The 17,077-nt window shown below is 36.6% G+C and overlaps 2 protein-coding genes across 3 annotated transcripts; both read left to right on the plus strand.

The window, feature by feature from the left end:
* The first annotated feature begins 4,910 nt into the window (after positions 1-4,910).
* LOC116166589 (probable 26S proteasome non-ATPase regulatory subunit 3) lies at positions 4,911-6,616 on the plus strand. The gene has a single exon (XM_031481589.1). It carries the CDS (start codon positions 5,021-5,023, stop codon positions 6,497-6,499), a length of 1,479 nt encoding a protein of 492 aa, XP_031337449.1. The 5' UTR covers positions 4,911-5,020; the 3' UTR covers positions 6,500-6,616.
* A 2,600-nt stretch (positions 6,617-9,216) lies between these two features.
* On the plus strand, positions 9,217-16,457 carry LOC116166871 (mucin-2). 2 transcript variants are annotated; one of them, XM_031482056.1, is made up of 5 exons: positions 9,222-9,505; positions 9,569-10,171; positions 10,282-10,458; positions 10,533-10,769; positions 15,128-16,447. In XM_031482056.1, the coding sequence occupies exons 2-5, from the start codon at positions 9,602-9,604 to the stop codon at positions 15,845-15,847; spliced, it is 1,704 nt and encodes a 567-aa protein (XP_031337916.1). In that variant the 5' UTR covers positions 9,222-9,505; positions 9,569-9,601; the 3' UTR covers positions 15,848-16,447. The 2 variants fall into 2 exon arrangements, with proteins under 2 accessions (XP_031337917.1, XP_031337916.1); XM_031482057.1 differs by lacking the exon at positions 10,533-10,769 and having other exon boundaries at positions 9,217-9,505; positions 15,128-16,457.
* The last annotated feature ends 620 nt before the right edge of the window (positions 16,458-17,077 follow it).

The following is a 17,077-nucleotide window of genomic DNA, read 5'->3' on the forward strand; positions in this document are numbered from 1 at the left end:
CATTTGGTTTGGGTTATGTGCACAAACTGCAAAATGCTACTTACTGGTTGGGTTACTTAAATATGTGCTATCAACCTGAATTTCAATAGCTCTCTGGATCTATGACACACCCCGGATCATAGGTGATAGGATACCCTTTGAAACAAAATAAATCTACTGCACCGTCACCTCCTTAAATTTAACAAAATCATAACCTATACTAATACCGCAAATTTTACCTACCTTTTTCTAACCGCAAACATTTTAAATGAACGGCAGCAAAAAAAAAACTAATATCAGGACTTTGTTTTTGATTAATAACTTCTACACAAAACTGCAAGTAGGTACGTCATCAGGCTTTTATATTTCTTCTTAACAATGGATTTACACTTGCGACGTGAAATTTATAGATTTTAGTCCCCATCACTTTGATGATATTAGCGTCTAATGTGACCGTTTCACTATGGGATATAAATTCCTCTTCTACTGTTCAAAATGCCAAACAACTTTACGCATCAAACAGCATGTGCTCCAAAGCAATGGGTTTTCTTATGTAAATGTCCGCCGTAGAGTACAAGTGCGACTGATGGCAGACAGAAATTTTTGTCGAATGGGAACGATTCTAGTGCGGGTAAATTGCAAACAAGATGTGAAAGAATGGTGCAGAAAATGTGCAGTTTACAAGTAACAAACCAGTAAGATAAAAGAAACCACAAATGAGAAAATGCAATTGTTGCTAGTCGGCCATTTGAAAAAGAACAGCTAGGTTTTGACCTAATTAAGCCATGAGCTACGTATTATATTGATATCGCAGGCCCCATCCCAGACAGCTGGTGGAAACAAATACATCTTATTATGGTAGTCCTGGACTATTGATGGGTATACCTATATTTACAAGACCAGAACCACTGCTCTGCTTTAAACCCGCATTCGGACAAAATGGTATAAGGTAGCTATGAATAAGACAACGGGGGAAGTACCTCCTACTTGCCAATAGTTGTGTACGGCTAGCAGCGCGATTGGGACCATAATGTGTGCATATTTGTTCTGCGGTGCAGGGAACAACGTTATGGGACGGACCCCATCTTCCGTGTATTTGATGTGGAAAATGCGAGGGAAAATGTGGAAAACCTATTCCCGAAATTGGGTTCTATCGATAACAAACACAATAGGCATCAGTTACATACAGCGAAAGATGCTGGAATCAACCCGGAGTTGTATCTTCTCCAAAGACGACGCGGGCTATCGCTGAAATTGCAAGGATCTTCGGAACGACTTAATATATAGGAATCGCATACGGAAACTATCACGAAGAAAAGCTTTGGCAGTGCACATAAATCGGTTATGGCTCCATGCGCAGGCCAGTACGAGCTCGAGGAACATCCAGAAACAGTGAACGTGATGTAAACGAAACCACGACAATCCACTTTTGCAGAATTTATGGCACTTATTCAAACAGCGCGTTGTTATCGCGGAGTGCCTAAAGATTTGTTTGAAGCGCGTTGCCAAGGACGTAAAGATATCACAGGGTATCCATACAGTATTGTCTTAGAAAGTGGTTTGGTCGTTTAAGAAATCCACCTTCAACGCTTCAACGTTACATGGTTGGTAAGCGTGTTTCCTATAGGAGCAGAGACGGTTTATTTATTATTTCATAACAAAAGATCGGCCTTGGTAGGATAAACCTATGATTACAAGAATTTAGTTAGTCGATATGATCCGTGATGTGCATCACAGCGCATGTGATGTGACCGGCTGCCATGACGTCATGATCGTATACGATAGGGATAAGTTCAAGTTTAGCTGCATTCCCGAATCGTGGACGAACTTTATGCGCTAACCAATCACAGACAAGAATTGAACTGTCATTTGTCAGTTTTGTATTTTGTTTTGTTTTTGCATTACGGATACTGTTATTAATAACCAGAAAATCCTCTAACAATTCCATGTTTTATTTCACAGAAAATACGTGAATGTATAGGGTAGGGCACTGAATAACCTCTATAGCAAAACAGCTGCAAGATCCGTCCTGTAGCTGCAACTGCGCATGACTTTCACTCAACGAGTGGTCTAAACCAGTCGTTGCGTTAGATCAACTTTTCGCTCGATGTGGTAGGTTCGAGAATGCAGTGACATTCACGTTCACATCAAGGTCAGTCGATGTGAACAAAGCACATCTTCGGGAATCGACGCCCAGGAAATATGTTATGCATATATTCCAGGATTTCGAAGAGGTTTAGTGTATTTACTTTATTATAAGTAAATTGAATTGTCCTTAATTGGCTTAATTTAAGTTCAACATTTATACCGAAGTAGGTAATAAATGAAAAAAACAAATAGGGTGAACAGCCCAAGTGTAAACAAAATGTACGTGCTATACAACCGTCGCGACACTGGCAGCCAGTCGCCTCGTTTTTACGTTGATTCTAGTCTTTAAAGAAACACCACTTCCACTATAAGATATGATAAGTAGATAAATCACTCAAAAGCGACTAACACATCTTCTAATACTGCATGTGCATGCAGAAATTACAAAAAGTGTAGAAGTAGAGGCTATATTGAAAGAATTTGCCAGCAAAACTGCGGAAAGGCGGAAAATTTTTGGATATATTTAATTTGATACAGTGTGTAAAACGATGGGGTATACAAGAGGGATTTTTTTAAATATTGATTTATGAAAAACATTTATTCTTCATGATATTTTTTGCTTGCTTTGAAAGTACCAATAACGTTTCGATAGTTTATGGTTTGATAGCAATACGCTATCTTGATTATAATGTAGAATGATAACTTTCAATAAAAAAAATTAATTTTATTATTTTTCCAGATTTCTATAAATAAATTTTAGATTATCGAAACGTTATTGGTACTTTCAAAGCAAGCAAAAAATATCATGAAGAATAAATTTTTTTCATAAATCAATATTTAAACAAAAATTCCCTCTTGTATACCCCATCGCTTTACACACTGTACATATACTTGCTTTTCTTTACAATGCTCAATAGTGCAATAAATAGGAACAAAATTTTTGCAACGTTTGTATGTTCTAGTTCATTATTTTTTAATAAAATATTAATGATCTATGGCTATAGTTTTCTCATCGAGTCAAGTACCTCTGAGTTGCTCAATTGCATATAACTAGACAGCTCCGACACTTTTTTAAATTTTTTTCAAAACTTTTCTTTCAAAAATACATTATTTGATTGATTAAATGAACGGGTTTCAGGATCACTTAAAAAACCCACTGCTTTGCATTAAATCGTACACAATTTTGCATGGGAGGGACCTTTCAGACTTCATGGTCGCTGATTTTTGCCCCCCCCCAACCGTTATTCACTTCCGACGTCGCTGTTCGGTAAGGTTAAACCTCGGGTTAAACGTAGTCTTGCTCAGGACCATTTTATGTATTAAGAAAATAGGCCGGTGTCTGAGTGTAATCTTTACCGTACTGAAACTTAGTAACATTATATACTCGCTTTTTTTGAGTGACTAATACCGAAAATAAAGATAATCGAATCAAAAGCATCAGAGGGTCCACTCTGTATAAACAACTTACGGCGATGCACACAATGTTGAGAATTGGCAACCACGCAATTTTTAAGGGGGGAAAAGCTACCTGCCCTATCTAGAGAGCATGAACGTTGGTTATGTTTGGCATCTTGTCTTTAATGGCGGTCGCGAACGCGTCGCTCCGTAAATGTTTGCTGCTATTTTTGTGTTATTTAATGCAGGTAGTAATATTCGCATTTCTTTATATCGTATTTGTGTGTTATATGCAGCATTTTATATTTTTGTGAGTTTCAATCTTTGTTTTTGAAATTGACTTGATTTAACCTTAATGCAGAATCACATAATTATTTGATACCGTTATCCTTTTGTTTGTGATCGTTTACGTTTTTGGTGTAATGCTTCTTTAATTTATGTTTATGTTTTGATTACATGATCTGGTAATATTCAGATTTTATCATACTTTTAAACATGTGGAAATTATCGAATTGTTTTGATGTGTGTATGCGTACTGACTTGTTGTTTGTAAACTAATATTTTCGCCGTGAATGAAGCAGTCACTAGGGTGGAAAACAACTGTAATCAAATGAGTTACAACACCTAATTCCGTGATTGCGTTCGACTTTCAACTGTAGGCTCGAAACCCAGAACGAGGGACGAGTTATCTATCTTGGAGGCAAGATTATGCTAATTAAAACTCTCAGGAGCCATGCCTTATATGTTTGATCACGTGTCACTTTCAAATTTAAGCAGAATCTTGTTCAGTTTTAGAGGGAATAGTCATTCGGGCGGCCCTTTTTAACGTTGCCGGGTTGACTTTATGTCCGTGTTCTTGTAGTGTGAAGTTACCGTAGAACCCGGAGGTTAAGTACACTACACGCAGTAAGGTAGTTGACGAATGTGTTAAGAAAGCAATAGTTGAAACTACTGCTCAAGAAAAGTAGAAGAGACAACAAAATGGTAATGTACTTAAATTTTGTGCATTTGTTTTACCTATAATATATTTTTTTTGTTTATGTTGGAAAACCTAAAACCAGAAAAAAAGAAAGCTAGAACAGGAACCCGAAATTTATTGAAGTCACACTCACAGAACCGGACCCGGTACCGCAACACTTAAAAAATAATTCTACCTAAGCAACGCGGAACCGGAACCTATAATTCATAACAAGACAATGATCCGAAACTCAGAACATTAGTATAACGGCAATTGTATGATGTGCTGCCTACAATTTGGACACAAAACGTTCTTTCTAAGATCGTAGTGTTAGCCTTACCTTATATTCTTACACGAAGGGTAACACAACCCTAAGTACTCTAAAATTTTATAAATTTGTGTTACTAGAAAAACTATTTTTTTAAATCCCTTTAATTTCTGCGCACCTTGTTTACTAGACGATTTAGGGAAATCAACAGCTCTTGTAGTGGTACACAATTTGACAATTGGTTTAAAACTTCTCTACGTTACTTTGCAAAATTTACAAGCAAAATTCATTAGTTGTGTTTTAGGCAATTTAGTGAATTAAAACTTGTGAAAATGGTCGCAAACGAAAACACCGATGTCGAAATGAAGAACGCGGATAGTCCACCAGGACCCGAAGCCGGGGATAGCAAACGGGATGTCGATCTACAAAGTTTAATCGACGTTCGCGAACAAGCCAGGCAAATTGAAAAGGCGGTCACAAACAAAGAAAATCGTTTCGTCTCTCGTGTATTGAGAAGTCTCCCCACAACGAGGAAGAAGCTGAATGGTGTCGTACTTCGTGGTTTGATCAATCAATTATATCCTGCACTCGAACGAGATGGATTGCTTTGTTTCCTTGATGAACCCATCACCGGTGCGGATTCTGATACGACCACTCGAGGACGAACTGCCATTAAAACTCCTGTGGCAGAAGTTGACGTTTACATTCACATGTTGATTTTGGTGCGCCTCATTGATACGAATAAGCTTGATGAAGCGACCAGATGCTCGCAGGCACTTATGACAAAAATTACCGGTCAAAATCGTCGCACACTGGACTGGATTGCCGCCAAGTGTTACTTTTATCATTCGCGAGTCGCCGAGCTAACCAATAAATTGGAATCCATCCGTGGTTTTCTACACGCTCGCCTTCGTACAGCCACGTTACGGAATGACTTTGAAGGCCAAGCGGTGTTAATAAATTGTTTACTCCGTAACTACCTGCATTATTCTCTGTACGATCAAGCGGACAAATTGGTTAGTAAATGTGTATTTCCAGAAACTGCCAGTAATAATGAGTGGGCACGTTTCTTGTATTATTTAGGCCGAATTAAAGCGGCACGCTTGGAGTACAGTGTGGCATATAAACATCTTGTTCAAGCTGTACGCAAAGCCCCTCAGAGTGCAGCCATCGGATTTAGACAGACCGTGCAAAAATTGCTTGTAGTGGTTGAACTTCTGCTAGGTGATATTCCGGAACGTCAAGTTTTCCGGCAGGCGAGCATGCGGCACTCCCTTGGTCCGTACTTTCAACTAACCCAAGCAGTTCGTATGGGTAATTTGCAACGTTTCGGAGAAGTTTTGGAAAACTTCGGCCCCCAATTCCTCCAAGATCACACGTTTACGTTAATAACACGATTGAGACATAATGTCATTAAAACCGCCATTCGTTCTATCGGTTTATCGTACTCGAGAATAGCGCCACAGGATATCGCGAAAAAGTTGGGTTTGGATTCGGCCGAAGATGCCGAGTTTATTGTCGCGAAGGCTATACGCGACGGTGTAATTGAGGCAACATTGGATCCTGAAGGCGGTTACATGCGCAGCAAAGAAAGCTCCGATATTTACTGCACAAAAGAACCGCAGAATGCCTTCCATCAAAGGATTGCGTTTTGTTTAGATCTGCACAATCAAAGTGTGAAAGCCATGAGGTATCCTCCTAAATCGTATGGTAAAGAATTGGAATCTGCCGAGGAGAGGCGAGAGCGAGAGCAGCAAGATCTAGAGCTAGCAAAGGAAATGGCAGAGGAGGATGATGACGGTTTTCCTTAAATGTAGGCCTTTAATATGTATTTCTTATTTGGGATGTGTGTGAAGTAAACGTTTATTAAATTTTCTTAATCACTTGTTTAGAATATGTAAAATGTCATAGTAAATAATTTACTTGGAGTTATTTTTATTGTCTTACAAAAATACATGATGCTGCATGAGACTTTATTGTATTGGAGAAGTTTTCAATATTACACTTCAAGTTAAAGCTCTTTTATACTAACATTCCAGCAATAGATTTGCATATGTGACGCAGTAGCAGTAACTAGTGAGGCACGTAGGGTAAAAACAAATCAATTACAAAAGGCAAGCCAATACTCACTAATTTCTTATGGTGCAAGTTGGAGTTCAACATCAATCCAATAACAATAACCCTACCCAGAGCTGTCATAAATCATTTTTACAAAAATGAATTAACCTTTACAAGATGGTCAGTTTCACTTTGTCATAGTGTATACTACAATGGCAGAAGCCATAGAAATCATAAAACTTTTGAAAAATCTGTAGGTGTTTAATTTAGACGTGCAAAATAACACTGTTAGGTTATCCTGTCTTGTTCATAGAAACATATATCAATTCATTCTGTTCTGCACTTCATTTTATTTCGTGCTCCGCGTCCCATTTTCTATAAGAATGAGTCATTGGAATGCACAATGATGTGTCACTTTATCCACGTTTGCCGTTCAAGTGATCACTTCTACTCTGATATCACAGATAAAATACCCCCATTATCTGTGCTGATATTAAAGACACCCTACTACATCAAAGGTGCTTTCTTTCGGCTACTTCGCAATCATGATTTCAAAATCGTGATTCGTAGGATCACGTTTTACGAAAGAACGCGCGAATTTAAAACAAAGTATGGTTAAGTTTACGTAGTACACATTTGAATTCGAATTATGTATTTTTTGTTTGGATTATGAAAATAATTTAAATTCAAGTGGAAGTACTTGCGCAATTATGCTCCTCTTCAGTTACAAATATGGACTAACTTAACATTTGAGCATAAATATCCTTGCATTTATAGGTTAGGAATTCGTGATCATAAAACTTTTATGTTCAGTTTGTTCACGATCTTAGCAATCATGATTATGAGATCACACTTCGAAAGAACGTGATTTGACAATCCAAACGCGTTTGGATCACCGAAAGAAAGCGCCTGAAATTTAAACGTCCAAAAAAGTTCACGCCCTCTCTATCTTTGAAACCATGCATTTCCAGTCCTACGTGTGTAAGCATCTTTGTTTCATAAAATAACCTGACCAATCACCTTCCGTATGTATTAAGGTACCGCGAACTTTAAAGAGGTTCGTGATTAAGGTACATGAAATTTAGGAACACCCTGTAGTTTTTTCATTGAAGAAAAGGTAAAGCAAACTTGTAAAAAGATATGTTAAATATGTTCTTGTTCTGACTTACCTTACTTGCTTTTGTACTTTGATGAGTTTACGTTGTTCCTTTCATCACTTTTGACGAGACACAAATGAACAAAAACAACAACACAACACGTCGAATTTGAAAAGAGAATAACTTTTGGAATAAAACACCGCGTTTGCACTATACCAAAGAGTAGTAAGGTGTATTATACTAGACTTTACCATTGATTATAGTACCAATAGTACCTATAATCATTGTTGGTATAATCAATGACTTTACCTAGAATCGTGCTTAGAATAATCACGGCATCTGCAGGCTACGACCATCTTAGATCATATGTACCTATATAATCTGACGATCATAGACATACGAGGGTTATCCAGAAAGTAGCAGACGTTTTGAAATAAAAATTATATATATAATTAAAATATAATGACAACGATTATTCTTATTCAAAAAGTTTATTATTAAGTGATTCCGTATGTGATTAAGGGTTTTTTGTGTTTTACATGTGACGTTATACGGTTATCATTTCTAATGTGGTTGCTAGATTGCGAAATTTGTTAAATTCAAGTCAACGGAGTCGTAGGTACAGGTACAGGGCCCTAAAGAAAAGTAACCAAACGTAAAAAATTTTGAAAAATCTTGAATAACTTGAGAACCTTTGATGCTGGGTATAGGGAAATGTGATATCAAACGACGTAGATTCTCATGTAGATTTCTAATTTCTAAATGCAATTAAATAGAGGGTGTTCTATTTAAAATAGAAAGTTCCTATAGAACATGAAGAACTATGTTTGTATGCAAATCTTCAGATTTTAATTATTAATGGAGTTTGTCTCGCTGAGGTTAAGTGGAAGAGCAGCACCTGCGTGTGCTGAACTTCGCCTCTTTATTTTGCAGTAATTATGTATATATCAAAAATGAATCAAAATAAAGACATTTATTACTATTATTATTATGAATACTTTTAGGTAACTGCGTGAAACAGCCTGTATAATATAATGTAAGGTGGCTAACATCCCAATATTTTTTTGATTTTTGATTATGAAACCCTATTTTATTTTATTTTTACGACCACGCTGTATATCAGAATTCAGAGACGACCACCGGAGCCCACACGGGGCCTGAAAATCATAAGCCTTTTATCTATAGGAAATCAGACCTCTCTGGATTTCCTATGAGATGCTCCCCAAATTCTTCCAATTTGCAATCGTTGGGGAAATCTTTTTAATTTAAAATAACCTCAAATGGACTTCGCGATAGTTTACGTAATTTGATTACGAATTTTGCCGCCATTTTTAGAATGGTATTTTAATTTTCAACTGTACTCGAAAAATGCATTAAAATACGATCCAATTGATAAAATTGTCCACAAAGCAACAGATAAATGCAATTTGTAATCCGGAAAGAATGATTAAATAAAAATTAGGTCGCCTTTTAAATCGTGGTCATTTCAGTTCAGAATTTTCAGCCATCTATCAGTCTCCATATTTCTGTCACTGATCATTCCAATTTTCGTTTCGGCAAAATTGCAGAGCTTTAAATGCATAAGTACTGCACGTACTTGCAGTTTTGTGGTCGTGCGAGTTGCGTTCATTTTTGCTATGGTTTCTCGTGAATGGTTTGGTTGTAAGTAAAAAATGTGGTTATGTTAGTCTTGGTATTGAATTAATTTTATCTTATTTTGGGTAGAAACTCGCCTAAATCCTTCAATGTGTTCTGGAGATGGTGTGTAAAGAGGACGTTTTATTATGGTTTAAGGACTTGGAAGGTTATAAGCGGTTAGATGTAATGTACGAGTTGTTAAGTATGTGCGTCCCTTTCGAAGTTCGGTTTTTGGGTAGTTGCATTGAAGAGATCGGTAAGCACAGTTATCAAGAGCTACGAGGATCCGCAATTATAGCTAATGACATTGATAAGCTCACGAAGGACTCAACGCTTACACAGGGGTTATTCGATGAAGGTGTTCGACATAGAGTATTAATTTATTTATCGTTGTTGTCTGCGAGCAATTGCAAGTGTGCTAATTGGTTGTATAAAACGTTACTCAGGACAGAATGGGTAGAGTCGTGTGTGTTAAGAGGGAATGTTAAAGATGAAAATTTGCAAAGTGAACTTTTATTATTGTTTACAATGGGCCTATATCATCCGGCATTCACGTTTGATCAAAAAAACTTTTTCGGTAACATGTTGGCCCATGTTATCGAGCAGAGGGAGTGCAAGAAGCATCTGACAACCAAACCTTTCCCGAGTTATAGTCCAGGAATGGGATACAATCATTTACAAACAATAATCGTAAGTTTTAATTAAGCGTATAAAAACAGAAACTAGAGCAGGAAAATAGCAATAAATTGTGCTCGAAATTTGGGTCATTTTTTTAAATTCTATTAATGTCACATTTTTAGTCGCAACATGATACGCCATCTGTACCTGTAAAGACTACGACTGTATGTCAAACTGATCGAGTTCCTCACCCGCAACAGACCCAAACTATAATTCCGCATCCGATTAGCGGTCCGGTTGAAGTAATGCAGATGTGGACGAGACCGGGATTTATCGGGCAGGTGCATCCGCCGCCGGAGGTAAATTTTTCATTTCGATCAATTTAAAACTTATATTTTGTTCAATTTCGCTTACATTTTTTGATATTTTATAGATCTCTCCATTTCCCCCACCACCTGCTTCTCCAATAGTCAGTGAATCTTCATCGCCTTGTCCAAGTCGGACTGCCTCTCCGCATAGGACGTACCCTATTAGGTCAGCTACGGGGCTGCAGTCGCCTAGTCAGATGGTCGAAGTCCTACCTGTTTATAAACCTCAAGTTCCTCCCAATCCGGTCTCTCAACCTAATTTGCCCCCTTTTGGTTCGGCTTTCATATCTAACGATGAGGATGTAAGTCCTATTTATTTTTTATGTTATCGCTTTTTGTTTTATGAATTGCACATATTGTGATCACCTTAGAAAGAAGATGTTGCAGTCAAATTTATTAACAGTAATTTTGTTGTCTAATTTGGCAGTTGAAATACCATGTGTGTTTTCAATTTCATGTCGTGAACAAAATAAAAATTCATTTATATTTCTTCAAACTGGAATTGATTTTGGCTCACTCTGTATATACCTAGATTAGAGAGCGAGCTGCGGGAATAACATTTGCCTTATGTACAGGGCGGTTAAGTATCACTGCCAAATTAGAGAGCGAGCTGCGGGAATAACATTTGCCTTATGTACAGGGTGGTTAAGTATCACTGCCAAATAATTCTTGTAAAATAAGCACAAGATGATCATGAAATTATGTGCACTGCTTTAATTTTGTTATAATTTGTTTATTTACTTTTATAATGTGATATATCCACAACATGTGTTACCATGATGAATGCTTTTCTCCATAGATGTGTTGTATCTCAAGAAAGGATAACTTTTATTTGTCGAAAATTTGCCATAAGTGGTTGGTTTCCAAGGAAAAAATCACTAGGTACCTTTAGTGTACAAATAGGGAAAATTTGTGGTATTCAGAACTATTTTCTGGCATTTTTTAAATTATTTCAAGTAAATTGTGGTTAGCTTCTTGGTAAGGCCGCCTGGCACATTGAAAATCTACGCATATATAATGCAAAAAGAATCAAGTGTTTAGGGAAATTTTCTACAATATTGCATTTTCCCTTTGTAAGTACTCTTCTCCAACACTCCTCAAGATATTCGCATTTAAGTTTTCACATCACTAGTACATATGTATGTCTCCTCCAGACGTTCCAATCGCCCTCTCTTCACACGATATGAGAAATTATAACCGATTTTTTCATTAGAGTACAGGGTGGTCCAAATTGGACGCGTTCTTATTGTTATTTTATTACATATTTGGAGCTCAATTTTAAACAAAATTACTGCCGCAAACAGAATTCAACTGTCTCTAATCGGTTAGCCGCTAGAAGGCGTTTCTCGAATTTATTCGATTTCTTTAACACCCCACAACTTTCCTATTATTAAAGATAATTGATTTTGGGAAAATGTTTCCTAAAACACTTATATATGTAGAATTCATAGCGATACAGTTTCTATACAGAGTGTTTAGTATTTTTTATACGATCCTAAACTATATATTTTCATGGGAACCACCCTATATATTTTGTTTTTGAAAAGAGCGCAAAATTTAGTATATTACTTAAATATTATTTGCAATATTTCCTTTTATACATTAAAATATTTTTATTGCAGACATCTAGGTTTCCATGGGGAACAAAAGATGGTAGAATTATTGAAAACGACAATTTCTTGGTTATCTGTATTATTTATTTATATATTATATTATTTATTTATTTTATTCACATATGTATTCACACATATTGCAAATAATATTTAATATAAATATAATAAGTGATACATCAAAATTTAGGAAATTGTACGCTCTTTTCAAAATGTATAGGGTGGTCCATATGACAAAATGTAGTTTAGATCGTATAACACCCTGTATAATTACTGTGCAATGGATTCTACGTAAAAAGGATGATTTTGCCAAAATTATTTATCTTTAATAATAAGAAAGTTACAGGGCATTAAAATCGACTAAGTTCGAGAAACGCACCCTAGCGGCCAAACGGTTGGAGATAGCTGAGTTCTGTTTGCGCCAGTGATTTTCTCTTTGAAATTGATCTCCAGACACCTAGGTCCATTTTTTCTATCTCTTAAAATAAAGGGTGTCTCCATAAGAAAGTGCCCAATTTGAACCACCCTGCATACATGCATTCAAGGAAATGGGTTGTCCATTAATTATGTGATGTTTTTTAGCAACTTTTTAAACCTCACTCCTCCTGGTGATACGTGATGAAATTTAAGACTACCCCCCCCCCTCCCCCAAACTACCCAAAAATCACGTGTATTTTTTTAGTACATAGTATTTCAAAAAATTTCAGAATATATCTTTAAATACAGGTTAAGTACTGTAATCTGAGAATTAAGGACCGTGATAAACATGTCCAGACTGACATTAAGGTGTCAGGTTTAGAAATCGCACATTGTAACCAAAAAATAAATACACGTAATTATCTCAGTACACCCCCTTTCACCCGACCCCAAACAGATTCGATTAGTGGAAGGGATCTGGTTCGTAGAAAACTATTCCTTTTAGTCTGGGAGATTAGGAGAAAAGTTTGGACTTTTGAGTAAACCTATGAAAATTGACATATGCTCTTTGACCCTTCGTCTTAAAGTTCTGATGTGGCGCCACGCTAATTTGCTCTTCGAACCCTGTTAAAGGGGGATTACTTATACCAATGTTGATTGCTCCATGATTTTTTTGAAAACCCATTTAGAATATTTGGGGTCAACCACTGGGGCACTGGTAAGCCCTTGCAACTAAGGGTTTCCTACCCATTCAGGCGCTAACTATCCGTTAACTAGTTTGATTTTATGGTATGTTATCATCTTACTACCCATGTAAGATAGAAAAATGTAAATCCTGCCCATTCTAGATATTTTTACTTAGAATCCTGGGGCGTAGTCAACAAATTTTGTTGGGTCACCGTTTCTGAAATTTGTGCCAAAGTTGGTATTTTTTAAGTGCAACACCCTGTATATGTTAACTGAATATGCCAAATTTCGCTTTCATTTTCCCTAGCTTAAACGGTCTGAAATGGACGGTTGCGACGAAATTTCGCCTGAAGTTCGCGCACCAACGGTGGCTGTGATTCTCCTTTACACAAAAAAATAAACGATCTAATTATAAAATGAAATGTAATGACAGAAAATGGAAATTCAGCGGTAATTTACAAGCGTAGTCTGTAAACGGTGACGGCGGTAGGTAACTGCGGAACGAGAGTGCTTCGGGCGCCAGCAGAATATTCGGTCTTTCTTGTTTCTAGACAAGATGCGGTTGGCGATGGTAACCTCCAGATAACTTAGATAGAGAACTGCTCTCCCAGGAATTCCAAAGGGCAAGCGGTGAGCCGGCCACTGGTAAATGCTAAAACATACTTAAAGCGCACAGCAATTTCCATGGCCGGAACAGTAAATAATCGCATTCGGTAGCGGTTTCTACGGGAAAGGAATTGCAGGAAGCCAGACAATATCCTCGCCTCCTACCTATAATTAATGAAACGGAAAGTAACAAAAAGCTTACCTGGCAATTAACGAAGTGGTACACTGTGCAGGCAAAAACAAAAGCTACAGATACGGTGCGATAATGTAACAGCTAAAATGAAATGGTCTAAATGCAAAATAAATTTATGGAAAACCTCAAAATTACGTTTCGATTCAACTTACGTTTCGGTAAACGGCGGCGTTATTTACGGTAGCGGCACTTGAAACACAACTCTAATAATTAAATCAATTACCTTTCGCTTCTACCTTCTACTCCTAAATAGTCCCGGAGCGACAATCTTCGAAAGTCATACACAGGGTGGTCACCAAAACTTTTATAGAAATTACAAGAAAAATTTTAAAATCAAATGTTTTACTTTCTTTAACAAAACATCCATGGGTAACTAGATCTTGCTAAAGCTGCATTATTAGTTATTTTCCTTTTCTTTTTTTATTCTCTCTCTCTCATTCCGTAAAAATCCAATATGGCGTCCATAAGAAATCAGAAAGGTGTAGTTGCCTGTAGCTTCTACATCTAGCGTGTTATCGAAATTCTGAAACCAGATGGAGATGCCTCCGAAAAGAGTGCCTATGGAAGGGGTGTTAACGGGAACTGTCCTTCTTCGACCGTTTAAATTAGCAAAAATGAAAACTAAATTTGACATTTTTGGTTTTTTGGTGATGTCAGTTATTTTTAAAGATTTAAAAAAATTTCAAAGGGTTTTTTAGTCACAAAAAGGGTCAACTTAACCTACACAATATCTCTTTTGGCGAGCCACGAATTTGAACCATCCTTTACAAATATTTTCTGTTTTTTAATATATGTTGCACATTATTTTTACTGCTTTGCAGTTTTTCCTGCAAAAAAATTCACTTTTCAGGGAAACTTTCTTTTCATATATTGGACATCAAAACAAGGGTAATAAAAATGTCTGTTTTGTAGATTAAATTTGGTTTCATATTTTGCTGTGCGCGTTACGTCCTCCACTTCTCTTGGAGTTGGTTCTTCTCCAGAATGATTGTTGTTAGCGTTTTATGATTTTTTTAAAGCATACAGCCACAGTGTGTTTTATCATTACAGCAAATGTAAAATGTCAATGCGCTAATATTGGTGGTGGTTAATAGAGACGTTACTATAAACATTAATACTTATGTAATAATATACCATTTTTCTTTAGTGTACCCACATCCCAGATGAAAAAATGAGAGAATCACCTTGGATAAATCCGGTCATGGTGCGTGTCGACATGAAACCACCAAACGGGATTCGCCTTCCCCCATACTCGAAACTACCCGAAGAGTATTGTCTCGGCCAAATGCAAGCCCTGAATTTGGACGTCGACAACTCACTACAATGCTCTAGTTCTAGTTCGTCTAGCACCAACAGTCTGAATCACTCACCTCCCGACACGCCGACAGTTCCTACAGTACCACACCACGGCCCCGGGCGGGGCGAGACGAAGCCACGAATGAACGGCGTTCCGCAGCAATACGTGAATACTGGCCATCCTAATATGAACGTTGGACTTCCAGTTTGTGATACAACTCCACCTCCTCACCCCGCTCCCACCTTAAATAATTGTTCAGTGCCTTACAGCAATTATCCTCCGCAAGTAACGCTCACTGCCATTCCTAATAGGTCCGTTTATCAACCTTACAGGCCACCCTTTAGCGCACCCTTCACTTATCCGACACCGGAAATGTTCTCCTACACTTACCCTTACGTTTTCCTTTCTAGCACCCCCTCACAGTTACCCAACAGAACGTCTAATTGCTTTAATTGCGGCGCTGTCGGCCACGCTGGTGCTGATTGTAATGGACAAACCGTAGAGGACATTACTCAAAAGAAAGCGTACACCTTGGATTATAATTCAGCACTACCCAATGCTGAGAAATGATAATGACTGTTGCATATAGCTAGATTATATTTGTGATTCAATCGAGTTACCATATTATGTGTAATGCAGGTATCTGTATAATAGGGTCCCTAGATGTAAAGCAGCAATCTTTGTTGTTTTATGGGCAACGATTTTCAACTTACAATTTTTCTACTCTTCATTTTAATGTTTACTATTTTTTTAACTGTACGATGACAAGATCTGATATTGTACTGTCTTAGATGTAGCAAAGTTTTTGATGGGTGGTGTACTATTAAAATCACTCTAAGGAGATTTTAAATCTAATTTCTTTAAGAGTCGCATTGGCTTGCAACGCAATTTTTAATTCGTATGACCTCTATTAACAGAAATCGCAAACTCACCTTAATCTTAAACTAAAACTAAGTGCTTTACAGGATTTGTTTTTTGTCCACCCCTGGTGATATTTTAATTTTATAGTGCAGTTTCTAGAGTTCAAGTATGAATGTTTTATTGTTACGAATTTTAAAAAAAATGTATTTATTGTGTGTAAAAGAAGTTGTACTTATATATTTTTTGCATTGATGTGTTTGGTAAAATTAGATTAATCAATTTTTCTAGTTACTAAATTCTATTGTAAATATTAAATCGATTAATTTAAATTTTTTAAATTCTCAAAAATAAAAAATCAAACTCAATTTTAAAGGTTGTTTAAACAATTTTGATTCATGTGTATTAATTTGTATTGTAATTAGATTTTTGAATTTAGAAATACAGATTAAATATTATTATATTTATATATAATGCAATCAGTATCTGACTGAAAATATTTCAATAGATCAAATAAAGAGAAATTTTCTAACAAATTTATACTCTTTCTTTCTCCAATATTTTTCGTTGTAGAAATTCCTTGCAGTAACATTTTTTACTAATATTTATTAGCTAGATTTCATTACCAACCGGTGATTCATTTAGAGGTACATTAAAAAAAACCAATGCTGTGAAGGTAATGAATTTCATTTTATGATCTTTATTATCATGTGAAAGATCCACTGTAGGCTCGACATTCCGAAACTAGGGACGAGTTACATATCTTGGGGGTAAGGTTATGCCTATTAAAACTCTTCGGTTTAGAATCTATGTGTGATAAATGAGTTGCGATTCATATAATTTGCCTAAAGACCATGTAATTTTCCATCTTGCTCTTAACAAATGGACTTTGCACAAAAGATGAGTCACATCTTGTACCCTTCACCCTTTCTCAGAATTTAG

Source organism: Photinus pyralis, unplaced genomic scaffold, assembly GCF_008802855.1.
Source record: "Photinus pyralis isolate 1611_PpyrPB1 unplaced genomic scaffold, Ppyr1.3 Ppyr1.4_LG3b, whole genome shotgun sequence".
Taxonomy (NCBI): Eukaryota; Metazoa; Arthropoda; class Insecta; order Coleoptera; family Lampyridae; genus Photinus; species Photinus pyralis.

Excerpts from the sequence above, each read along its gene's own strand:
- LOC116166589 (XM_031481589.1), top strand. The coding sequence starts at position 5,021 with ATGGTCGCAAACGAAAACACCGATGTCGAAATGAAGAACGCGGATAGT.
- LOC116166871 (XM_031482056.1), top strand. The coding sequence starts at position 9,602 with ATGGTGTGTAAAGAGGACGTTTTATTATGGTTTAAGGACTTGGAAGGT. Across the intron at positions 10,172-10,281 it reads ATCATTTACAAACAATAATC|TCGCAACATGATACGCCATC; the intron begins GTAAGTTTTAAT and ends TCACATTTTTAG. Across the intron at positions 10,770-15,127 it reads TCATATCTAACGATGAGGAT|TGTACCCACATCCCAGATGA; the intron begins GTAAGTCCTATT and ends ATTTTTCTTTAG.